The sequence below is a fragment of the Haemaphysalis longicornis genome, unplaced genomic scaffold (genome assembly GCF_048455015.1).
Source record: "Haemaphysalis longicornis isolate Haplotype H1 unplaced genomic scaffold, Haemaphysalis longicornis Haplotype H1 scaffold_7, whole genome shotgun sequence".
Taxonomy (NCBI): Eukaryota; Metazoa; Arthropoda; class Arachnida; order Ixodida; family Ixodidae; genus Haemaphysalis; species Haemaphysalis longicornis.
Genome location: NW_027526422.1, coordinates 142,848,568 through 142,875,853, shown reverse-complemented (window position 1 = coordinate 142,875,853; position 27,286 = coordinate 142,848,568). Strand labels below are relative to the sequence as shown.

The 27,286-nt window shown below is 46.9% G+C and overlaps 1 protein-coding gene across 1 annotated transcript in view; it reads right to left on the bottom strand.

Annotated features, from left to right (window-relative positions):
- The window catches only part of LOC144145250 (uncharacterized), a 64,359-nt gene extending 52,760 nt beyond the window's left edge, over window positions 1–11,599 (bottom strand). Inside the window, exon 1 of the mRNA XM_077676787.1 lies at window positions 11,182–11,599. Coding sequence (XP_077532913.1) covers window positions 11,182–11,454 — 273 coding nt within the window. The 5' untranslated portion in view covers window positions 11,455–11,599. The remainder of the gene's footprint in view (window positions 1–11,181) is intronic.
- Window positions 11,600–27,286: the final 15,687 nt, after the last annotated feature.

Genomic DNA, 27,286 nt, shown 5'->3' with positions numbered 1-27,286 from the left:
CATCTCCTTATATACTACGTAGCAGCGGAATTTTGCCCCTATATACACAAGAAAAAATCGGAGGCATGCCTTGCCTGCAGAGCATGGAGCATAGGGCTGACGTGTGCCCGAATCCGACACCCAGCCGCTGCCAGGGGTGTGGGCGGCATACCTGAGAAGACAATCCACATTCGTGCACGCCTAAAGGCCCCCTCTGCAAAGGAGACCACCCTGTTGGAGGCAAAAGCTGCACGCGACGCTTCCAGCTACCGTCTTTTCCAAGCAACCCATCCCACATCCAGATACCAAGGCAAGACGGCGCCCAGCATTCACCAGCGCCCCATGGCAAGACAACACCGCCAGGCTTCCGCAAGCAGAGGGCCGCTGCTCATCCACCTACTGGCAAGGAGGTTCAACCTGGCGCTACCCGTGCACAGGGCCCTGCGGGCGGACCTAAGCATCCCTCCCAGGAGATCAAAAATTCAACATCCGCAAAGGTGAGCTGGGCTGAGATGGTCGGTCCCCGAACATCACCACCATCATCATATAGCTAGGTAGCTGAGCCTAAACAATTCCTATTGAACAGCCTGGAAGAAAACTAAAAGCGTAGCGCCAAGGTAGCTGAACTACAAAAACAGATAGCTACGCTCACTAATGTAAACGTGGGCGATACCAATGGCCCCAAAGATAGCGATACCAACTCCCCCATGGAAAACAGAGTCGTCCTTGCATCACCTTCCCTCTGTAGTCCCCCCAAAGAGGAATCGGACAGTAGCTCCATTTACGTCACAAAAGTGGAATTCATGGCAGGCATTGAGAAAATTTCAAAGGAGGTTAAAGAGGCCACGAGCCCTAGCTACAAACCATTTCAAGGGCAGGCTGATCTCATCCTTTCTAAATTATCAGCCTTCGAAGCACGACTGTCAGAAATAGAATCTCGACCCTCTCTTAAGAAAGCATCCAAACCATACAATCGCCCCTCATTATTAGACGAAAAAGACCATGGCGTCGAACATCATGATCATGTGGCACTGGAACTGCAGAAGATACCACCGAAAGAGGGGCATCCTTCGGCAGGCCTTCGAAAACAATCTAGTGGGATTGATCGCTGACGTAATTTGCCTACAAGAAGTTGGCGCAGTAGCCAAATTAGCCAGCTACAAAACTTTCATGCCCAAGTGCCAGAATTCACCTGCAACATCCATTCTTACTCGCCGTAATGTGATAGCACAAGAACTCAGAGGTAGACGGTGAGGTAGACCACACATTTATCGAAATTGTCGCAAACGTAATTCGGCGAATCAGGCTATTTGTACTACATATTTACAGCAGCACGAGGCAAAAAGACTCTGGCCCTATTCTTTCCCTAATCCATGAAGCTCTGCGTACAGCGGGTAAGCAACCCATAGTCATCCTGGGCGATTTTAACGTGCAGCATTACGCTTGGGGATACCCAATGGCCACACCTAATGGGCACCGGCTGTGGGAAGCTGCCCAAAATGAACCCCTAACATTACATAGCGACCCCCTGTTTCCCACACTTCAGGGAAACAGCGTCTGGGCAGATACGACACCTGACCTAACATTTACCAAAAACATAACAGGATAGGTTAAATGGGCTAACACTGGGCAGGAGTTCGGCAGTGATCATAGGCTCATCCAACTCGAGGTACCCGCATAACTAAAATCTCATCAAAAAAGAAACAACACGTTTATCAACTGGGGCCTCTTTCATAAAACCACACACGACACTACACCTACACTCGACACTCTCTCAGAATGGGAAGAGGAGTTACGCAGCAGGGTCACAAAAGCCACCAAAATCATACGATCAGACCCTAGTCTACCACCGCTGGACTCGCGTCTGTCCAACCTAATCCAGGCTGAGACAGCCACAAAAACAGACTGACCCGCCACAAACACAGCCATGGCCTACGGTGAAAAATAGCTTACATTAATAGGGAGATTGAGAATCACGCATCTAAACTGGTATCTGAAAACTGGTATTCAGTATCTGATTCGCTAAATCACACTTTCAGTACCAAAAGGACTTGGAATATCTTAAGCCACCTTCTTGATCCGACGTCGACGAAGTCGTCCCACATCCAAACGGTATCCCTTTTGATACACAACTATCCGGGGACGCGACATGCACTCATCACATATATACACAACAAGTACATACCACAAGGCCCTCCAACAGAACACCCGCCCTACACCGAAGAGGCCAATGCCGCCTTAGATGCACCTTTTACCGAAGCCGAGGTAAAGGCTGCCATTTATATGCTAAACATTACGTAGGTCCCTGGCCCTGACCACATTACTTATAATATTCTTCCGCAGTTGGATGACTTATCCATCACTGGCATAACGGCACTTTTTAATGAATGTTGGACCCAGGGTAAAATTCCGGAAAAATGGCGCGCGGCCAAGACCATACTCATTCCAAAGCCTGGGAAACCCCCACGCATCGATCATCTCCGACTCATATCCCTATAATCCTGCCTAGGGAAACTACTAGAGCATGTTGTTTTAACCCGACTCCCACAACACGCCGAAGAGACTCAGCTGTTCCCTCACACCATGCTAGAATTTCGCCCTCGTCTATGCACTCAGGATCTTATGTTTCAACTACAAAATCACATTTTGGATTCGGCATACACGCCAAAGCACACAACTAAGGTTATCCGCAGTTTAGATATCTCTAAAGAAGAAACCACTTTCCGGCGCCTACAAACCAATTCGTATACCATAACACCCTACTAAACGCTATGTACCCCACCCCATACCCTGCCACCTGTAAATTCTGCCCTGTTGCTGGTACCCTATACCATGTGGTATGGGAGTTCCAACGGACCCCCACTCTAACCCCAAATCCCAACCGTACCTATGAGCAGTGGGTGGAGCAGCTGACCAGCTCCGAGCTCTCGGACCAGCGCCGACTGGGGGAACGGGCCCGGACGGCCAGCCAGCTCCAAGGAATCTTGGAATGAGGATGCCTCTCACTGGGTGGAGGCCCTACGAACATCCTCCTGCTCACCAGTATAATAAATGTTTGTCTCTGTCTCTCTCTCTTCGACAGTGATATCAGAGCAAATCAAGCATCTTTTGAAATACATGGGACTTCTACGAAACAGAGCAGGGCAAGCGGCTTCCTCCTTTAACATGGCACAGAAGTGCAAGCCGCGCTTTTAACATAAGTATAAGAGCCGCGCAAACCTGTTAAACCTTCACAAGTGAAACAATTAAACACACGTGCGTCTAGTAAACTAACACTAAGAGACTGCCGTGCGATATCTGGGACTTAAAAGTTATAGCCTATTAGGTGACGTAGAGATGGATATTGCGACACCACACAATAGCTTGGAACAGCTACGCACTGTGGTTCCCCTTGTTATTGAAGTAACAAAAGCTTGATGTGGGCGAGTTGGTACATACCGCTAAAAATTAATCGGCGCTAAAACAGGGACGAGAGGAACACGTAACTCACAACACGGTTCCGAACTTCCAACTAGAATTTATTGAAAAAGATGCTGCTTATATACACAAAAGTAAAAAACTAAAAACGAAAAGCAATTGTGACGTCAAAATGCATCACGTTTTTAAAAAAGCCACTTTTTTATCAGTCAGCGATAAGGACGGAGTACTCAAGCAGTTATCCCCTGCCTGTCTAATAAAAAGAGCTTCCATAATTTCGCGCTCAAGCCTTCCTTGTGCTTTCCGCAAGAACTTTTCCCTATCTAGCAGGGGCCTACATTTGCATCTTTTGCAGTGATCAGATAGGTGGCCACCAGCTTTATTTTCAACTCCCCAATTGTGCTCCCTTGCGCTCTCATTGAAGCATCTTCCAGTTTGCCCAATGTAAACTCTTTTGCAGCTCAGGGGAATTTCATAAACTACACCCATCTTGCAGTCGGTGTAGCGAACAGCGTAGTTTTTTGCACAGGGTTCGGATTCTTTCTTCGGAGTTTTGCTCATCAATGGGCAAACTTTTGACAACTTTTCCGGGGCGCTGAAAACGACATTTACCCCGTACCTTTGTACCATTTTCTTTACATTATGCGACACCCTGTGTAAATACGGTATGACGTGCACCTTTTTTTCTTTTTGCCAACCTATCTAGTTCGTCAGGGCTATCTGTCCGCCTCACCTTTTGTAAAAGAGCCTCACACACGCTCGAAATCAGCGAAGGAGGGAAACGGGCCCGGCTTAGCCTCAAAATCTGATCGTGAAAACTAGCTTCCACTTTGTGAACGCACGATGTTTTCAAGGCTTCTTGAATACACGTCATCGCTACACCCCTTTTTACTGGTTTTGAGTGCGCACTATTGAAGGGAAGAAGCTGTTTTTGCGCCCTCGGGCTGTACTGCCAGCAAACATGCGTGCCTCCTCTGAACGAAAGCTGCAAATCAAGGAAGCGGATTTTATTATCACAAGGCAAATTTGAGAGCTGCATCATAAGCAGCATCTTTTTCAATAAATTCTAGTTGGAAGTTCGGCACCGTGTTGTGAGTTACGTGTTCCTCTCGTCCCTGTTTTAGCGCCGATTAATTTTTAGCTTGTTATTGACTTTGCCTGTAATTACTCCTTTGGTTCTTTTACACTTGCCGCAGTTGATGGTCCTCAGATGTGAGGATTCGCATGGACAGTAGTGGGAAGAAACATGTTTTAAAAACATTTGTTCGATAGCAGAAATTAAACTTCAGTTTCTGCTTCGAAACATGCCGAATTATTCATCTATCGATATATGGCCCTACCGACATTGTAATATTCTAGTATCACATAGGATCTTTGTGTAACAAGATTGATAAATATGACTGAAAGCCAAACAAATATCAGTGCGATCTATTTTGTCCAGTTTTGTCGAAGTTATTCTGTTCAGAATTGTTGCAATTACCACAATTACATGAATTACTTGCTTTATTAGAACGACACCGCCTGGCCAGATTAAGATTTATTTTCTTGCTCACTAAACAGCATTTTAACACCAGTACCAGTCAATACTTGGCGCAACAACAAAGCAGATCCTAAAGAGGTAGACAAGAACATTATTTCCGGATGTCCCAACTACACAGTATTACATACACAAATTCCATTTTTTGAATAACAAAAACAGAATTGAACAGACTACGAGCAAGCATTATTCAGAGACACACTGGCAGACTGTTCCAAGACAAGCAGAACCACGGGATGCAATAGGAAAAATTCCGTGCATTATAAAATCTGTGAAACAGATTGTGTTCGTTTCCTGCTGCATGTTACTGTTACATGTGTATTCGTGATATAAATATCTGGTGTTTTTCCCATGAATGTTTATTATGACAAGAGTAATGTACAGTTTCAGTACACCGTGTTCATGTGCTGCTACATGTTATTGTTACATGGGTATTGTTATAGTTATATGGTGTATGACTGTTTAACACAAGGAGGTTGTATAAAACTTCTTGAGTGGAGGCCGCCCATAGAGGGCAATGCGGGGAGGTGAAGCCGGGCGAACCGGTCGGCGGCCATATTGCCGTGGGAAGAACAGGCGCTGAGCCGGCAGGGACGTTGACGTGCGGTCGTGTTTTTTTTTTGGCTTTACAAGGGAGAAAACGATGTGTAAGCTGGTTTATCGATTACGATATTCGAGGGCAGCCTGTATTTTGCCTAAGCGGAAGGTATTGACCTAAGATATGGTTCAAGCAGCGAGTTCGCCTGTATATATCTTACGGTGGTGAACAGAGCTGTCACCGCGGGAAAACGCGTAGCGCTTGGCTAAAGACACCACCCCTGCTTTTATTTCAATAAACGTTTATTCTGTATAACTAAGGCTATAGGTCGTCCCTCTTAACATTAAAATTACCTCATGTTGCACGCCATGGCAAGAGATGCCACGTTATAAGGTTACTATTGGCGGTGATTTCACGCTGAAAGTGCAGGACACGCGACAGCGCTGTTGTTGGGCGCATGTTTCTTTTATCGGCATTGCGTGGATTAATGAACGGTTATTCATTAATGATAAATGCATAATAATGCAGCTCTCACACCCAAGCAAGCTCTGTAGACATAGTTTAGCGGTTCGAATATTTTTTAGGCAGTACTGCAAGGAATCATATGCATCAGGATATTTCAATATTTGTGTGTACTGGACATGCACGTTTGCTGGTTTAAACAACATGGCCAGTTTTGCCCTTTCCGAAGAAGACCAAATTAAGAACGACCTTTTGATTGATAGATTGATCGATCGATTGATTGATTGATTGATTGATTGATTGATTGATTGATTGATTGATTGATTGATTGATTGATTGATTGATTGATTGATTGATTGATTGATTGATTGATTGATTGATTGATTGATTGATTGAGTGATTGATTGATTGATTGAGTTTAACACGCCGGCGCAACGCAGGCGATGAGGCGTGCCGTAGTGGAAGGCTCCGGATTAATTTTAACCACCTGGGGATCTTTAACGTGCGCCGAAATCTCGTACACACAAGCGTTTTCGCTTTTTGCCTTCATCAGAAAAGCCGCCGCCGCGGCCTGGAATTGAACTCGCGTTTTAGGAATGAGCAGCACAATGCCTTAGCCACTGAGCCACCACGACGGGTTTATTTCCAGATTGTCAATCGTGTTTTGAAAAATGAATTTGGCACACACTGAAGCTCATTAAAGCAGGTTTTTTTTTTATTTCGTGTGCACTTTTCAGGAAGCATGGTCATCACACGTACATTTCTCACTCGCACTGACTTTCATTATTTTTCAAATCCGGAAAATTACCTAATTGAATTGAATGCACGACTACATTAACCGCGCACGTACGCACGATAGTAGCGTGCTATTGATAAGAAAACTATGCGCAGGAGGTTACTCAATCACATTCACAACCTCGTTGACCGCGCACGTTCGTACGCGAGCAGCGTGCTATTGATAAGAAATCACACGGACTAAGAACGCGGGAGAGCAGTGCGGGGCATCTGACTTCTACGAAACAGCGCTAACGGGAAACATCTGAGTATTCACGTAATTCATTACGTATTTCACTCATCATCATCATCATCACCAGCCTATCTACGCCCACTGCAGGGCAAAGGCCTCTCCCATTATTCTCCAATGACCTCGGTCCTGTGCCAACTGTGACCAATTTATCCCCGCAAACTTCTTGATCTCATCTGCTCATCTAACTTTCTGCCGCCCCCTGCAACGCTTGCCTTCTCTAGGGATCCACTCTGTTACCCTTAATGACCAGCGGTTATCTTGCCTTCGCATAACATGCCCTGCCCACGTCCATTTCTTTTTCTTAATCTCTACTAATATGTCTTTAACACCAGTTTGCTCCCTGGCCCACTCCGCTCTCTTCTTGTCCCTTAGTGTTACACCTATCATTTTCCGCTCCATCGCCCCCTGAGTCGTTCTCAATTTAAGTTGAACCCTCTTAGTGAGCCTCCAAGTTTCTGCCCCGTAGGTGAGTACCGGTAAGATGCAGCTGTCATACACTTTCTTCTTCAGCGACAATGGTAGGCTGCTATTCATTATCTGAGAGTGTCTGCCATATGCACCCCACCCCATTCTGATCCTTCTAATTATCTCTGCCTCATGGTTGGGAGCTGGGGTCACAACTTGGCCTAAGTAGATATATTTGCTTACCACTTCCCCTGCGTCGCCACCTATCTCAAACAGCTGTGCTGTCCAGAGGTTATTGATCATTACTTTAGTTTTCTGCATATTAATTTTCAGGCCCACGGTTCTACTCTGTTCGCCCAGTGCGGAAAGCATGCTTTGCAATTCGTCCCCCGAGTTACTTAGCAAGGCAACGTCATCAGCAAATCTGAGGTTACTGAGGTATTCTCCATTAACCCTTACTCCCACCTTTTCCCAATCCAACGTTCTGAGTACTTCTTGTAAGCATGCTGTGAATAGTATTGGAGAGATTGTGTCTTCTTGTCTGACACCCTTCCTTATATGTATTTTACTGCTCCCCCTATGGAGGATGATGGTAGCTGTAGACCCATTGTAGATATCCTCTAGAATTCTTACATAATGCTCATCTACCCCCTAGTTCCGTAATGCCAGAATGACTGCTAGGGTTTCGACCGAGTCCATTGCTTTCTCATAATCTATAAAGGCTATATATAGGGGTTCAGTATACTCAGCGCACTTCTCTATCACCTGATTGAATGTGTGAATATGGTCCATTGTTGAATAACCTTTACGGAACCCTGCTTGTTCGTTAGGTTGACTGAAATCTAATGTTGCAGAGATTCGGTTAGCGATTACCTTGGTAAATACCTTGTAGACGACTGACAGTAAGCTGATGGGCCTGTAATTTCTGAAGTCCTTCATGTCGCCTTTCTTATGGATTAGGATGATGTTCGGGTTCTTCCAAGATTCCGGTACCATTGCGGTCATTAGGCATTGCGTATACAGGTTTGCCTCATGGTTCGGATCTGGGGTCACAACTTGGCCTAAGTAGATATATTCGCTTACCACTTCCACTGCCTCGCCACCTATCTCAAACTGCTGTGCTGTCCCGAGGTTATTGATCATTACTTTAGTTTTCTGCATATTAATTTTCGGGCCCACGGTTCTACTCTGTTCGCCCAGTGTGGAAAGCATGCTTTGCAATTCGTCCCCCGAGTTACTTAGCAAGGCAACGTCATCAGCAAACCTGAGGTTCCTGAGGTATTCTCCATTAACCCTTACTCCCACCTGTTCCCAATCCAACGTTGTGAATACTTCTTGTAAGCATGCTGTGAATAACATTGGAGAGATTGTGTCTCCTTGTCTGACACCCTTCCTTATAGGTATTTTACTGCTCTCCCTAAGGAGGATGATGGTAGCTGTAGATCCACTGTAGATATCCTCTAGTATTCTTACATAATGCTCATCTACCCCCTGGTTCCGTAATGCCTGAATGACTGCTAGGGTTTCGACCGAGTCAAATGCTTTCTCATAATCTATGAAGGCTATATATAGGGGTTCAGTATACTCAGCGCACTTCTCTATCACCTGATTGATCGTGTGAATATGGTCCATTGTTGAATAACCTTTACGGAACCCTGCTTGTTCTTTAGGTTGACTGAAATCTAAGGTTGCAGAGATTCGGTTAGCGATTACCTTGGTAAATACCTTGTAGACGACTGACAGTAAGCTGATCGGCCTGTAATTTTTCAAGTCCTTCATGTCGCCTTTCTTATAGATTAGGATGATGTTCGCGTTCTTCCAAGATTCCGGTACCATTGCGGTCATTAGGCATTGCGTATACAGGTTTGCCAGTTTTTCAAGTACAATTTCTCCGCCATCTTTCAAGAGGTCTGCTGTTATCTGATCCTCACCAGGTGCTTTGCCCCCTTTCATTTCTTTCAAAGCTTTTCTTACTTCTTCAGTCGTTACTGGTGGGATGTCTATCTCCTCTGAACTACTGTCTAGTTCGGCATTATCCTGTATGTCCCAGCTACTGTACAGATCTCTATAGAACTCCTCGGCCACTGTGACTATTTTATCCCTATTTGTAATGACATTGCCTTGCTTATCCTTAAGTGCATACATCTGATTTTCCCCACGCCAAGACGTATCTTCACTGCTTTCAGGCTACCTCCATTCTTTACAGCGTATTCGATCCTCTCCATATTATACTTCCGTATGTCAGCTGTCTTGCGCTTATTGATTAACTTCGAGAGCTCGGCTAGTTCTATTCTGTCAGTTGCGGTAGAGATTCTCATGGTTTGCCGTTTCCTTATTAGACATTTCGTCTCCTGTGAAAGTTTACCAGTATCCTGTCTAGCCATAGTGCCCCCGACTTCTACTGCACACTCCGTGATAATGCGTGAAAGGTTGTCGCAGGCTTCCTGTGTCGTAAGCTCGGCTTCCTCGTTAAGGGCGGAATATCGGTTCTGCAGCGCGATGCTGAATTCTTCTACTTTACGTCTTACGTATTTCACTACGTATACATTACGCATTCATACGTATTTCATTACGTATTCACGTAATGAAATATATTAAACAAGAGTGACTTGATGTTTTACAGTAACTGTCTGAGCAATACTCTGTATTTAAATTAGTGCGGAAAAACAATTTGCGGCTCACACATTTACAAAGATGTCATTTCGCGCAGTCAAGCGACTACAGGACCACCACAACTACGCGCGCAAACATTCCACATCCGCGTAAACAAGCGCGTACAGTATGCTAAGTAAGCGGACGGCAGGTGCTACGGCTAATTTTCCTTTTACATCACGCACAAACGGCGGGCAAGTGCGCACTTATGACTTTATAATACTACTAATGCCCTCGAGACCCAAAACTAACAGAGACCCTCAGTTCTTACAGATGAAAGGTGATCCCCAACGCCTTCGTCGCGCGATTAGCGCAGCCGAACGCGACGCACGAGCAGACCATTTCTGCTTTCTATACCTTTGGAGCATGCATCCGCGAACGACGATCGAACGAACACGAGTTCTGCTCTTTGGCAAGAGAGGACTCGGAAGAACGACACATGGGGAAGAAAAAAAAATGTCATTGTGTCTTCTGTTTATTTTAGTTGTTTGCGCCCAAGAATGTAAATAATTAGCAGATGTGTGCGGCAACCGGCGCACGCAAAACAGACGTGCGGAGCGCTTAACTAGAAACACGAAGAGGGGAGCATAACCGAAACCACATGCGTTGAAATGAAAGCGCGCAAGAAAAGGTCGGTGTGGTTAAAGCTAGCCGCATAAGAAAATCAACTTGCAAAACAAGACAAAACAAAACAAAAAAAGAACGGAGGCAAAAATATAACGTAAGCCGCCGCAAAAACAAGTACATGCTGCGACGGGTGCAATGCGTCTGCTACGACGGAACGAGTTTTCCGCCCAAGGCAAGATGGCGGCCGTCGACGTCAGTTTTTGAGCGCCGTCTCCACTCCAGAAGTTTTATACAACCTCCTTGGTTTAACATGACAACAGCAATGTACAGTTTCTGTACACGGTGTACGACGAACGTTTGGTTGTTATTTTATTCTGTGCTGTAAACTATTCCTGTAACGTCCCTAAATAAAAAGCATCTTACATTAGCTCGAAATAGCTCGGCACTGCGCCCCCGTTTTGCTTGCTTTCCATCTAAAGGTATTTCTTAAAGGGCATCATAAAAAAAGCAAACCTGGCTTTACAGAAACAATACTATTTTGTCAAACGGCAATCGTTTCAGCTAGATTTCCATTGGTGAGCCATGCAACCCGCTTACCTTGTTTCGATAAAATTTGTTGAACATGTCTTTCTTCTTCCAGAACCGCCGTCCGGTGAGAAGGTTCGCGTGGTCGACGCCCCCTTCACAGATCAAAACCACGTCATCGCTGTAATCAAAGGCCACGGTCCAATGTTTGTACCATGAGTTGCCGAAACCGCAGACCCAGGGCTTCAAGGTGAATAGCCGGCCCAGGAAGTCAATGAACATCATAGGCGTCTTGCAGAGGTATACCTCGCACAAGTCGTCCTCAGGAGACCCGGAGGTCAACATCTCTCCAATTCTACGAACGAAACAACGTTGTTTAACCTCACTAAAAACTGTACGAGTCTATTTTATCCTGATTGGTAATATGAAAACCACTTGCCACGTGTCTTGTTCGCTTGCACGATCACGAAGAGACAGTACGGCTTCCCGCGCCCAGCTATCTAATCAGTGCCCCTGCTCAAAGTCCTTCGCGGCCGCGACACAGCAGGTATGAACATAGGTACAAAATGCCGCCGCCACCGCTGCCTGTCCCAGGAACCTTGCTTATGCTCCTAACGACATCTACTGGATATTTTTTGAAACTCACATTATTTTTCTGTGCAACTTTTAAAGGCGCCTCGTGTCATACCATTGGTTTCTGATTTATATAAACATCTTTAGTGCTGTTTGAGCCTGCTAGAGTGACGCGGGCTCACCCCTGACACCTTAAGTGGCCGCACTTGAAAAAACTTACGTTCTTGATGGCCGAGTTCACTTCTTTAGGTTCCGATTTCGAAGCGACAAGGTTTTCCGCCGATGATTGTGTATAGGCAGCAGATTTTAGGTTCATGATGGGCTTAATTATGTAAGTATAAAAAAACACCTCCAAAGCACAGTGGTAGTAGAGTCAATGGTTCTGAATTTTACTCTGTGTTTGAGGGCAGTAAGTTCTGAGCAATTTAAGTCTGGTTTATTCCGTAAACATTGTGTAATACAACGTTTGAGTGCATCGATTCAGTGAATGAAAGTGCTTTGGTGTTATTTAGGTTAGATATAGTTTCAACAGGGAGGCAATCACTATATTTACAAGCCTACTGAATCGTGCACGAAGTGACACCCGAAGAACTTATCTGGAAAGAAAATGTCATTGCGCGTGCAATTGTTTTTAAAATACTTTTCTGGACACCTAACCCGCAATCTACAGTACCGGCGGTCCATGCTTCGTCATAGTGAGGGGGAAACTGCCCATGTGGTTCTACGTGTAGAGTTTGGGGGCCCTTGTTTCCCCATGCCTCTCTATAGGTGTAAGGCGAGTTGGGGCCACCATTTTGGCAGTGGGAACGTCAGATGTATCTTGGTCTTTCGTGACCCGCATGCCGAGCGCCGGTCCTGGCCCACCAGTACCGTTTGTCATAGAGCGCGGCGGAAGGCGTACCCGCGTTTGCGCTTTCGCCGCGCCACCCTCTCCTCCGTTTTCTACCACGGGAGGGGACCTCTCCTGCCCGAGCCCAGAAAGCTGGACCTGCGATCGTTCTCCCTGGATTCTGTTTTGAGATTGCTACTGGAACGGTAACCTGGACGCTGCTCTTTTCGCGGTTAATAGAGCCGATATCTAAGTGCGGCGGGCGCGCAGCTAGTATTATTTTTCGCGGAGAGCGCTAAATTTGCACACGGCCACTCCCTAGTTAGGAAGCCCCTCCAAGGTCTCCCGTGTGATATTGGTATCTATTATTGCTTTTCAATGCAGAGCATTTCTTTAACTCACGATGTCACCCGGCGTTTTCGGGGTGCCTCGGCGTCCGCAACAGCCGTTCCAGGTGCGCCCTCTCCCCCACTCTTTCTCTCCCGCATCACCCTACCCTCCTCGCTCTCAACAACAGGTCCGCACCCCTCCCCCTACACTATATAAAAAATAATACTTACCGGCGCCTGGTTTCGATCACACGACCCTGCGGGCGGAACGCAAGGTACATGGTGCTCTACCCACTGCGCCACAAAGCCGACACAAAATGGAAGGCTACGAACGCGTCTTATATCCTTGTCTCATTCAAACTACGTCAAGAAGCTGCTGATACAACGCATTCACTACCTGTGGGCGGAACGCGAGGTACATGGTGCTCTTTCCACTGCGCCACAAAACCGACACAGAATGAAAGGCTACGAACGCGCCTTATATCCTTGACTCATTCAAACTACGTCAAGAAGCTGCTGATACAACGCATTCACTACCACCAACTCCCCAAACACTAAACGTTAACGCAATACACTCACCCCCTATGCGACGCATTTACTCGAGTCCCCCTCGCGGGGAGATGGGTTCATTAAAAATGCGCGCGCAAGTGATGCAGGACAGAAAAAGTTGGGACTGCGCTCGCCATGATCACACGCGGGTATGGTCCGGCGGGTTGCTTCGGCCTGGGCACTGCGAGGGCGGAATTATTGGAGGATATGTCGTAGAAAAGGACCCGTGAAACGGGAGCGATTCGGGGCTTCCGGACCCCTCCCCTGTCATTTTGTAATACCAGGTGAAGTTGTAAAGTGAACGAAAGTCAAGATTCCGCGTGGTGAAAATCCACGCCCGTGAGTGTCCATCTGGTTAGTGTTATTATGTGTAGCGTTAGCATGTGTGTTATGAACAGTGTGGCATTCACAATAAAATAGCCAAGGCCGTAAGAATAATGCTTTTGTTTCGCTGTTCTTGCCAAAATGCAACATATTGTTATATAAAAATCGACCGGATGACAAAACATGAGGAAGGCGACCAATGTATTTGTCTTATACACATGGCCGCAATCAGATAACCAGTGCTAGGTTCGCCAGCCCCTTCGTCGTAATCGTCGCCGGTTTTTCGTCATGGCGCTGTGGGGTATTACCCACTTGTATGTCACGTCACAGTATAAAATAAATATATTATGTATACAATTATTCTAGGTTCGTAAAGCAGCTTAGAGTGTAATGACAAGTGAGGGTATTCTCGATGCAGTTCGAATTCAAACGCTGCACTTCCGCGACTTCTAGCGCAGGTCTACTCTTGGAATTAGCCCCGCAAACAATTATGTCTAACAGAAGGTTTATCATACAAGCAATAATCTCGCGCAAATATGAACCGTATTTTCCACACGGCACACCCAGGCAGAGCTCAATTAATGAAGATATTTACATGAACATGGCAAAAGGAGCCCTGAGGCAGTGCAGGGTAATTCAGCCGTAGGTATTTGTGAAGCTACACCAGTTTAAATTTCCGCTTCTGCTTCGAGTATGCAACGCAATTCAATTCGTAATTTCTGTCAGGGCTCCAAAGGTACATCAGTAGCTGGTGCTTTGAAACATCGTCATTTTGTCAACGTTTTGATACAGCCCCAGTGTCAACAAATCTATAATAAGCTCTCCCTTCTTGCTCTTAAATGCATTATTCTGTGTCAAGTCCCCATTTTTGGTTCATCAGCGCCCTTGGCCAGCCTGAAGCTTTGTACTACCCCGTAACCCATTTTGGTCTGCCTTGCTGTCCTGGATAACGTGAAACAATATGTGATTTCACAGTTGACTATTCAAGATCATATTAAACTTTATGTTTACCAACAAACGCAAAGATGCCGTCGTCGTACCATGACCAAACGATTGCGGATGTTCAGTGCAAGTAAATTCTTGCTGTGTTAGAAATGTTGGCATCACCCGCCACGGTGGATCGGTGGCTAAGGCGTTGCGCTGCGGAGCACGAGGTCGCGGGTTCGATTCCCGGCCGCGGCGGCCGCTTTTGTCATGGAGGCGAAAAGCAAAAACGCCCGTGTGTACGAGATTTCAACGCACGTTAAAGATCACCCGGTGGTGAAAATAATCCGGAGCCCTCCCCTACGCTGCGCCTCATCGCCTGCGTTGCGTCGGCGCGTTAAACCCCACAATCAATCAAAAATGTTGCCATGAAATAGAACAAAGGAACTATATTGAGATTTTGGTACCTAGCATTCGTAACGCCTATATTTTTTGTGCACGCGCGCGCTGCATTGTTCAGTGGAGTGCCCAAAGCCCATTTCAAAGCTACACGACGCAACAACTCTTTGGAGTGCTTTAGCTTCAGCGGTTCACTTATGTTTGCGCTAGTCACGCTGCAAATAGAAATTAACTAGGGCAGCTCCTTGGTACTCCACAAAATAGGAAGTATTTGGCAGTTACCGGGACAGCTGGGGCTGCGTGCGTGGGTGGATGCTTGAAAGAGTCAGCGTTTTCTTCCGCGCTATGCACGCTGAAAACACTCATAATGAGATAGTTCAGTATACTTAAATTCTAAAAATTACAGTGTTTTAGTTAAGGTGCACTCTTGGGTGACCGTGACCATGATGTTAAACATGAAGCTTCGTTTCAGGCTAGTCAGCTAAGATAAGCGAAATAAGCTTAAACTTGGAAAGTTGTTTACAGTGATAATTACTCGGTCAATGTGGTTACTTAATTCTCTATGCTGGCGAATGTTCAAACTTGCTTGTGGTTTGCGAAAGCTGCGCCAAAACACACACGCTTCAGAAAAGGAGACCGAAACAAAAGCTCAGACTATAAACTACAATTTTGATTGAGACGAACGAGAAGTATAGAGACCATGGTAACAAATTGGCTCCAATCCACCCTGTGTAGGTGGTTGGAAAGCAAAACTTTGAACGACATACACAATTGCCCGAACGACGTCATTTGAATTCATACACGTGGCTCCACAATGAGTGACACCAGAGGTTATGCCAGCCGTTACGTGGACTTCGCGGGGCCGGCGTCCTGAACGCAGCAGCAGCGGCGGCCACGCTCGGGCTAGCCCAGCGGACGCGGCCGCTGTAGCCCGTCCGTGCGGGCGTCGGCGGAAAGAATACGAAAGAGCGTCTTTCGAAGGGTGAGACATCGAAACTTAGCCATCCTGACGTGCTACCTCGAGGCTACACAACCGCGCTACGTGAGCGCATATACCAAAACAATTTAGCATGTCCGATTAGGTATTCGTATTTATACCGATTTAAACTAATTAGTTCAGTATGTTTGAGAAATGCAAGAAAGGGGAGGGGACTTTTATAATCGCTATTTATCAGATTTAGTGGCTCCTTTCTCATTTTTAAATGCCTCTAAAAATAAAACCGAATTGGTATTCAATATAAAAACGGACTCCCATTCATGGAAAGCAGTGCGTGAAAGGTAGCGTTTCTATAGAGGCAATTTGCCTCTGTGTGGTAGAGACCCTTCAAACTAAACCTTAACGTATGTTTCCCGTGCGATCATATAATACTGTCGGTTCCGGGTTACCCAGCAGGTGCTGTCGAAAAAGCTAATCAAGCCGTGGGAACAAAGTGCGCAATGGACCCAAAGCAGCGCCACAACAGGCCCTAAACAAGTGTTCCTAAAGCATGATGATGATGATGTTTGGTGTTTCATGGCGCAAGGTCAACGAGGGCAAAGAGCGCCAGAAAAGAAGTTATATAATGAAGCGAAGAGATTACCACAAAAAGGTAGGTATAAAACATGTAAATGGGACATAGTAAAATCAATTAAAGGTAATGGTGATGGCTGGTGTATAGGGCCAGATTTGATTATGCGTGATATGAGATAAGGTTTAAAAACTTAACATCTGACAAATAATCAAACACACGTTTCATAGAAACACCGGCATCGTCACCTAGAAACAGAGATGGATGTAGTGGGATTTGTTGTCTGTAGAGTTCTCTGAAGTGTTTGTGTCGTGTTGTGTGAAGTGCCTTGCATGTTATTAGTATGTGGACTACGGATAGGCCCTCCCCGCACCTGCTACACAGGGGTCTTGGAGATCCCGTGAGCAGGTGGGAATGTGTTGCATGCGTGTGGCCTATCCGTAATCGAGCCAGGGTAACTTCGTTGTGTCTGTTGTGAGTATCAGTGGTGTATGCTCCCAAGAGTGGCTTTATAATGTATAGTTTGTTGTCAGTCTGTTGATTCCAGTGCGCTTGCCATGTTGTGCGAAGGTGTTGTCTGATGTGCGATTTGAGGTCGGTGTAGGGTATTGTTGTTATGTCAACGGTAGTTGTAAGGGCAGCAGCGGCCGCCATTCGGTCTGCGGTCTCATTACCTGAAATTACAGAGTGCCCTGGCACCCAGCACATGGTCACCTCAAGGTGTGTTCCTAAAGCAGTCGACAAAGCCGTCCCGCCGATGCTCCAGCCGGCGAGCGGTCACCTCCGTGCGGGGAACCCTGGGAAATTGCGCCATATAGGCGCGTCATCTAGACTATGCTACGGGAGTGAAAATCGCCTTTTCCATCCCCAGCTGCGTTTGGGGTTTCTTGTCCCGCACACCACGAAAGCACCGTTGGCAGGTAAAGGGAGAAAGCTTTGCTTTAAAAACACAGATACACCCGAGCCCTCCCTTCCCTAATCATCCCTGTGTGCCCAACCAGGAAGCGACAAGGTATCGCAAGGACTTGAGGACTTGAAATTACGGTTCCAGGAGGATTATGCCTGCTGGATTTATAAACCCCGATCTGAGAAACCCCTCTTAACCAATGGATCTCTTCACTCGAAGACTGTCAGCAACGCCATTACCGTGCCCCCGGCGGGCCTGTCGACAGCACGGCTTTGTCGTCTGCTTTAATGATGGTTGGAGATTTTTGGGGCAAGGCCAGCTGGGGCAAAGAGCGCCAAACAAAAGTATATAAAAGAAAGTAGTGGCTACTAAAGCCAGAATAACAATAAAATCAATTAACGGCCATGCTGATGGCTGGTGTATAGGGCCAGTTTTGATTACGCATGATAGGTAATGAGGTTTAAAAATTTGACATCAGATAACTATTTACAAACGCATTGTACAGAAACGATGGCATTGTCACCCAAAAACAAGGAAGGGTGTAGCGGAATGTGTTGTCTGTATAGTTGCTTGTCGTGTCTGTGTTTTGTGCCGAGTGCCTTGCATATGATTAGGATGGGAACTACGGATAGGCCCTCCCCACACCTGCTACACAGGGGTCTTGGAGAGCTAGTGAGCAGGTGTGAGTGCGTCGCATGCGTGTGGCCCATCCGTAACCTGGCCAAGGCGACTTCCGTGTGTTTGTTGTGTGTGTCGGTAGTGTATGTTCACAAGTGTGGTTTTATTAGGTGTTACTTCTTGTCTTTCTGTGTATTCAAGTCTGCTTGCCATGTATTTCAAAGGTGCTTTCTGGTGTGTGGCTTCAGGTCAGTGTAGGCTATTGTTGCTATATGTCGAGTATTTGTAAGCACAGCAGCAGCGGCAATCTGATCGGCTGTCTCATTACCAGCTATCCCAGAGTGGCCAGGCCCAAAGCACACTGTCAGTTCAAGATTCGATGCATAAGCAGAGATAATGGTCTTGAGGACGAGATTTACGACATAGTTTTTGGATGACTGTGGATGAGAATGCTTGCACCACACTCAATAAGTCGGCATAAATGACAGACTTAGGGATGTTATGTTCAATGATATGATTTGCAACAAGAAATATGGCATACGCCTCCGCTGTAAAGATAGTGGTGTTTATATTCATGGTTCTACTTGCATTTAAATTTGGACCGTGCGCAGCACAGGACACGATGGATGATTTTTTGGACGCATCGCTGTAAAATTCTGCGAGCGATATTTATCCTGTAAAAACAAAAAGTGCTGCAAAATTGCGCTTCTTGGAACTCGACTTTTTCCCATTTTTACAATTGGCAAGTCGAATAGCGCAGGGCAAACTTGTCATGGGGGTAATATGGTGCTACAGGACGTTTTATATGTATCTAAAAAGGAGACAGTCAGTTCAGACACCTGCTCTTTGACTCTGAGTGAGAAAGGTGCAGAGATGGTTAGGCGATTTGAAAACATCTGGAATGTGGATGCATCATTAAAAATAGTTTTAAAGGATGGTCATACATTGATGAAACTTTAAGGCATATAACAAGCCCACATAGGTTCGCTGGTGCGATAAGCACAATTTGTCGCACTCTGCATAAAGACTCTGGACAGGGCTAGTCTGGAATGCGCCACACGAAAGACGGAGCCCCAAGTGCAGTACTGGGTAGAGCATTTTCACTGCTGTTTTTGTTTTTGTTGCTGACCCATAGACCACACTCCGATAATCCAAGCGAGATCCCACCAAACTGGAAAAAACACGCAAAAGAAGTTGTTTGTCCGCACGATAACACTTGTGTGACAGGATTTTAAGAATGTTGATTGTTTTGAAGCGTTTATGTTTGAGCTGTTTCTTGTGGGCAATGAACGGGAGTTTTTTACCTAGAACTACACCTAAAACCTTGTGTTCCTTTTTTACGAGAATCGAGTTGCCTTGAAGTTTAATGTCAGGATCCCTGTGGATACCGGCCTATTTGAAAATACGACGCAGGTACTTTTTGTAGGATTCAATTTATATACATTTTGATCAGCCCAGCAAGCCAGTTTAGTAACGGCAAGCTGGACTTGGCGTTCGCAAATGAACAGATTCCAGGATTTGAATGATATCTGCACATCGTCTACATACATTGAGTACAACATTGTTCAAGGCAGTGCTCTGCCCAGCGACTTCATCTTCACAAGAAACAATGTCAGGCTCAATATTCCACCCTGAGGGACACCGTTTTCTTTTACGTGAACTCGTTAAAACGCAGAACGTACGCTCCCCCAAAATGTTCTGTTAGAGAAGTAGCTTTCAAGTAGGTTCAACATGTTACCAGATATTCCAAAGATTTCAATTCAATGAGGAGGCCATAGCGCCATGCCGTGTCATATGCTTTTTCAATGTCAAAAAATATGGTCGTGCAATATTGTTTGGGAACGAAGGCATCTTTTCTATATGACTCTAAGGCCACAAGTTGATCATTCGGGAATTGCACCACCCTGAAGCCTGCCTGGCAGCTCTAGAGAAGACCATTGTACTCCAAAACGTACACTTGCCTTCTGTTAATCATCTTCTCAAGAAAGATTGCACAAGCAGCTTGTCAGTGCGATGGGACGATAACTTGCGGGAAATGTGGGATCCTTTGGGGCACATGGGAAGGTGCCCCAAAACTATATCTTATTGTATAAGTGTAGAAGTGTTTGTAGGGTGTCTGCATGTATGTGTTGTATCATTGTGTGTGTAATGTCTGCACCCAGAGCTGAAGGGTCACATGTGCTCAGGGCAGCCCTTAACTCACAAAGTGTAATTTCTTAGTTGTAAGCAGATTTCGATTTTTCCTTCCATGTAAGGGCTTCTTACTGCAGATGTTTTGTGTTTCATAAAAGTGTTTGTTTAGTGAGCTGAACTGGACACGTGTTGGAAGTGTTGTGCGAGTGCGTTAGCCTGGTCTTCAAGTGTGTCCCCTGTTGTGCTGACAAGGGGCAGGGTATGTGTATGTTGTCCATTAAGTTTACGTATTCGTGTTCATACCTTGTGTGTGTATGTGTATGAGTTTATGGACTTAAAGAAGGCGCGCCAACTCTCCCTTTTCGCCTCACGGTGCAGACGCTTTTCAAAGGCCTTTGGCCGTTTAAAGGATATGAGGTTCTGCGACGTGGGGTACCGACGGAGGTCATCCCACGCCTTGTTCTTGGCCTCACGCGCCCGCCTACACTCCTCGTTCCCCCACGGCCTCCTCTGGTTGCCCGGGGCACCGGAGGCGTGGGGAATGGACTTTTCGGCGGCGTCGAGGATTTGCGCCGTAATGAGTTGGGCAGCTTCCTCCACGTGTAGGTGTTTTATGGTTGAGTTGTGTATTTTAGATGTTTCTGTGAATGCAATCCAGTTTGCTTTTGATTTATTAATCCTGTTGTGGGAAGATTGACAGCCTGGGCCTTTACCTATATATGTTATGGAGGTGGGGAAGTGGTCACTACCATATGGGTCCGTACCCACACCCCACTCAAGACATGGAAAGAGAATTGCAGAACCAATAGCCAAGTCAAGATGTGAGTATGTATTATGTCCTAAGTTTAGGTATGTAGGCCTTTTTTGTTGAAAACGAATGCTCCCAAGGACGTTAGAAATTTCTCTATCAGGCGACCTTTGGGCATCTACTCTGGAGGAGCCCCATAAAGAGTTGTGCGGATTAAATTCGCCTGTGAGGATGTATTGTTCGGGCAGCTGGTCAACCAGCGCCTCGAAGTCAGAACTCGGAAGTACAAGATCAGAAGGAATGCATATGGAGCATACCGTTATCAACCAATTAAATATTTGTGTGCGAATTGCTACAGCCTCAAGGGCAGTATTCAAAGTGACAGGGTGGCATGCTAAAGATTTCCGGGAGATTATGGCCACACTGCGAGAAGAATGTGTGCAGCCATCCCTGTCCTTTCTGAATACCATGTAACTATTCAAGATATTTATGTGATTGGAATTCAAATGTGTTTCCTGAAGACACATAAGACTTGGCTGGTTCGAATGCAATATCTCATAGACATCATCAAGATTTTTAAGAAGGCCTCCACAGTTCCGTTGAATATTATTTTCTCTTCTCATTAAGGAGATTTAGGAGCTATTGGAGTTTGTGTGTATGAGTGTTTATGTGTTTTTCGGGGCTGTTACTCTAGGAGTTGGCTTTTTGGGCCTTTCTGTAGGATTGGATGTCGGAGGCCGCTCCTTGCGATGCGTTGCAGGCAGGAACGGCCAGACGTCCATCTCCTGGTCAGATGTCAATGAGGTGCCCGACGGACCGGGCCCCCCAGACTTGGCCCCCCGACGGGGGCCCTTCGTTTGACGCGCCACCCTCCGAGGGCGTTAGGGGCGCCAAAGGTGGCACGGGCTGTACGGTGGGAGCCTAAGCGGGACCCCCGGTGTCCATCCCCTCGGCACCCTCCAAAGCACTGGAGGACGGAGAGGCAGGGGCGGGAGCAGCACCGGTCCCAACAGAACTGGAACCACAACCGTTGCTGCCTCAGCAAGCGGTGTGGTGACGGGTTGGGCTGCCTGAAGCAACCCAGTGGGGGGTGCTGGAGGGACCAGGTCAGACTCGCTCAACTGGGTTCCTGTGGAAACCAGACGACTCTCCGCCCCCCGGCGAGCTGAGTCGGCGTACCTCCTCAGGGGGAAAGAGGCCAACCTCTTTCGCACCTCTTGAAGGTGATGTTTTCTGTGACCTTCACATTGATGATTTGCTTTTCTTGTTTGAATTTCCGTGGGTATGCAGCGTGGGGACCCTGGCAGTTTCCGCAGGTGAAATTCTCAGTGTTACAATTCTCGGATGGATGGTCGTGCTGGGCGCATTTCGCACAGGTGAGTCTGCCATGGCAGGAGTTTGTGCCGTGCCCGAACCATTGGCACTTGAAACAGCGCCGCGGGTTCGGGATGTAAGGCTGGACTGGGCATCTGATAAGCCTGCGTTGACACATTCGGGGAGGGTAGACCTGTCGAAGGTTAGGATGAGGCGCCTCGTGAGTAATTGCTTGTCATCTCTATGTATGGTTATATGCCTTACACCAGTTACGCCCTGGCCACAAAGGCGCTCTTGCAGGTCAGCTTCGGTTTCATTCAAGAGGTCATATTCGGAGATCACGCCCTGGGAGCTGTTTAGGCGGCGGTGGGGCGTGACTCAGATGGCCAGATCCGCGATGCGGGTTTGTACAAGAAGTTGATCAGCCTGATCCTGGCTACTGACTTCAACAAGGATTTCACCGGTTCTTTGTTTTTTCGCTTTATATGATTCGCCGATGACACCATCAAGAAATTTGGCGACGAGAAATAGTGACTTTGAAGGAAGAGGGTCCAACTGGTCAACTGATTCTATCACTAAGAAGCCAGGGTAGTTGTTTGGTTTCGAAAAACTCAGGTTAGGAAGAGGTGGAAAAGAAACTTCGCTGCGGCCCCTTTTCGGGGGCCGATCATGGTTGGGTTGGGGTTTTGAAAATACCATAGGGCATAGTATAAAACAGGGAGACGGGGGTACTTTCTTCGTCAGCCTTACCCCGATAGCTGAAGAGGTCGCGGAGCTCCCTGCCTGGTAAACAGAAAGGGACCCCATCCGCCGGAGCTTGTCCTGGGCTCCGACGGCCACCGTTTGAGGCTTCTACCCTTCACCATACAAAACACAACCAAGGTTGGTTCCAGCTTATGTTATGGGGGCTCGGGGTCCGCGGTATCGCCAGTACCGTCACCAAGATTGCTCAAGGTGTCCCGTGCGGGGCGTCGTCTGCTTTAGTGACGGTTGTTTTAGGCCTGCTTTGGCGCAGCTTCGCGTCCATTGCGCGCTTCCTTCGCACGGCTTGATTAACATCTTCTCAGCACCTCCTGAGTAACCCGAACCCGACAGATTCATGTCGTCGCACGGCAAAAATACGTTAGGGATGGGTGTGCAGGGCGGAAAAAAAAATTAGAGACTACATACAGGCATCTGGCCGCCAAAGAAAAACTACCTTTTGGCAATCGCTTGCCACGAATGGGACTAGGTTTTCTAAATTAGTGAATACCAATTCGGTTGTACTTTAAGATGTATTACAAAAAGCGGACGTTTCTGATAAATAGCGATTATAACAGTTCCCTCAGCTTTCTCGCAATTATCAAACTCACTCAACTACCTAGTTTTAATCGGCATAAATGGGAATTACTAAGCCCACATGCAAAACTGGTTCGGTGTCTGCGATTGTATCGCGCAGTGGTGCAGCCCCGAGCTAGCACATAAGGATGGCTAGGTTCCGCCGTCACACCCTTCGAAAGGCACTTCCCTCCGTTTCCTTTCTGCGGACGCACGGCCGGGCTACAGCGGCAGCGTCCGCTGCTCTAGCCCGACCGTGGTCGATGCTGCTGCTGCGTTCGGGATGCCGCCCATTGAATTCCAGGTAACCACTGGCAGAATCTCTGGTTTCACTCTTTGTAGAGCCGCGTGTTTGAATTAAAGTGACGTCAAAAGGGCAATTGTTGTGAGTGTCGTTTAAAGCTTTGCTTTCCAATCACCTCCACAGCTTGGATTGGAGCCAATTTTGTTTACCATGCTGCCTATAGATCTCTTTCTTTTCCCGATAGATCATATGCCTATTGGGGAGGCGGTTTTGAAGTGGCACCCCTAGCGGTGCCAACGCGTAACTGAATAGACGGAAAACAAAGCAGACGACACAGGTTTTTACTGCGACCAGGTGCCTTTTTATTTCTGGAGACCGGTATTTAGCTCTTCATCCAATTCTAGGGAGCCTTTCTTAGTATAGATTGATCTGACAGAATTGCTCCAACTGTAGAGATCGCCTGAGAAAATTTTGCTGCCTACTCTACAGTGTTTTGCCCGAAAGAAAACGCCACTCACCTGATATTCCGCCGTCCCTCTACGAGACTAGCCTCGATGAGCAAGTCTTGCCATTACTATGAGAATGTCTATAACTACTGCATAGAAAAATTACTACAGCAAGAAACAGAAGAGGGAAGTCTCCGACGTTCTTTAGTTCTCAGCGTTCGAATTCAATTCCAGTTTCAGAAGAAACTGCCTTGGCGTCCGTGTACTGCTTCACCGACTGGTGCAAAATGTCTTCTGTTGCAGTCACCATGGTCGCACCCAGTAGCCACTAAAGGTGGCAGAGTTAAAATACCATTAGAGGCTGCGCGTGCCCATTTTGCGACGGATACTCGTGAGTGGGACAGTGATAGCAATGATGTACTCGTCACTTCCTAAAGTATCTGGTCGCAGATCACATAAAAGGTCGTTGGTGTTGTGGCTAAATGTCAAATCCGGTATGGTGTCTCGGGTCACGCTATTGCGTAGACGTGTTGGGGGGTTCAAATTGTTCTGCAGGGTGAAGTGCTGTACTGTGTTGCTTGTAGCAGAGCAGTGCCTTTTTGGGGGGCGTGGGGAGAGCCCCATGTAACGTGAGGTGCGTTAAAATCGCGAAGGAGTAAGCATGAGTTGGTTCGAGTGTACCGCACCGCCGCGCTGAGGAGGGCTTCAATTGCGGATAGGGGTTGTGGGGCCGGGCTGTAGACGTTCAGTATGTAGAGGCTTGGTGCTTGCGTATTATGAGGAAGGATTTCACCGAGGACGTGGTCGATGGGCGACGTAGTTGAAATGATGGTCGGGTGGCTTCCCAGCCTTCGGTATAGGCACAATATCGCGCATCGACTAACATGTTAGAGGGCCACTGCTTCCTGCATAGACCGCCTTTCTCTTCTGCCTATGCTCCAGGCTCTATGGCGATGCGATATGCATTGCCGCAAACACTGCCCTTGTTCGCAGCTTGCTGACGCACCGTTAGATGAGGCCAGCGCTCGGCGTGCTTGTTGAAATGACTATCATTGCCGCCGTACGCCGAAGGCAGCCGCAGCCCTCGACACGGTATTCGCTTTCCACACGACTCGGCGCATGCCCAAGTATTAGCAACCAACGCACACATCTTTGCTTTTACGCTAAGTACGCGCTTTGGAAATATTTGCAACCAGTTTGTACGTTCAGACATTCTACAGTGTCGCGAACCCCTCAGTGTTATTTTGGGCCCAGCACGGAATGTGACATTTACCGCAGCCGATTGGATATTTTCGAGTTACTTCACTGCCACAGACGCCAGATTTTTGCTCAGTGTGTCACGTAACCAGGTAGTTAACCTTTACCGATGCACTTCATTGGGTATGCAACACTGTGGACGCATTGTATCCCACAGAAAAAAACCTTTAGTCGTTAACCGATATTACTCTGCGGCTATAACCTACAAAGAGCAGCCATTAGGATGTTTAGGGACGGTTTCATTGTCAAACGTCGGCTTTGTTGTTCAATGGGTCATTTAGTCATTTCTCCTTTAAAGGCACTACTTCTGACCTTGTCCCATTTCTACCCAGTCTGGCCAAGCATGTCACTGCCAGTCGAATTGGTGCACTAGTATGGTACGCTTGTTAAAAGATAACGAAGCTGCAACAATACAACGGTGGCCTCCAAGGACAAGAAGCGGCTTTGTTGAGCCTCTCGGAGGCCAGCGTCAGTCAACGTGCATGACCAAACATAAAGAAGCTGAAGATGAAGGCTACGACCGGAGCTGTTACCCGGAGCATACTGGGCAGACGCAGCTTCACCATTTGGTGTCACTTCATTTTCATCTAATAAGGTTGCAACAACCTGCCGCCACACAATTGGCAGGGAGGGAACTGCTAGTTCGCCACAGACTGTTCTGCTAAGGAGTACACCACCCGAATGGAACTCTGTAGATGGCATTCATCAGCGAGCTTGAAAGGTTATATTATTGCCGTCATGTCCAACGTGGCTAACGCACCACCCTCTAAGGTTTATGCGGCTTGAAAGGATCCTCGAATAATACAATGTATCCCGCCCTAACACCAGCTGTTGACTTGGTGGGCGCATAGAGTTTCTTACAGTATACTAAGAAACTCTACGGTGGGGCCGGACGATAGCTTCACCAGTATTCGGCCGTTGCCCACCATCGCCACACTTGCTTTTGTGCCTTAACTTGTGAAGAGGTGAATGCCGGAAACCGGAAAGATCTGATAATGTCAGGAAGGAACAGACGTCAACCTGTTTCCTCTTATGCAGTGGGGTGGAGTTAGCCGCTAGGGTGACTGTCGCTGCAAACAAAACTGATTGGCCTGGAGTTTATAACGACCTCCACTACCGTGATGACGGTAACCAGTTCCTTTCTTTTCACACATAATTGTCAGAAAGTGCTTTTCAGTGCTATCTTCCCCGAATGGAGGAGACGCTCGTAAAATCCTCCCGCCATGGTGCCGGTTGCAAGATGAACTTCCATTCAGTGGTGTGGTTGGCGAAGGTGATCTTCACTTCACGATCCCGAATTGTTTCTCAAAGTTGTGAAAATTCCTGCTGGCTGCGTTGCGTTTGAAGGTGAGAGCGCTATCCAAGCGCTAACCAACTCATCAATCAACCGACAACACCTCTCTCGCCGAATCGATCACGGTCACAAAGTTGGTATCAAACATTGCAGCACACGACATTTTTTTCGCATCATTCATCCTGGGAACATCAGGTGCTTGGAATCGCATTCCCGCTAATTTGGCCACCATACAAGATAATCTTCTATTCCACAATACATTACCAATATTGTATAACCCGGATAATTTATTTTGGTACCATAGTTGAGGTATTTTAATGTTTCATTGCTATTTCTTTAATCATGTAAATCACTCCCCTCTGTAATGGCTCTGGCCCTGACGGTATGACAAATAAATAAATAACGCTGATCAAATTAGCTGCTGAGACGTGATGCCTCTCGCGACTATATCTGCCGGGTACTCC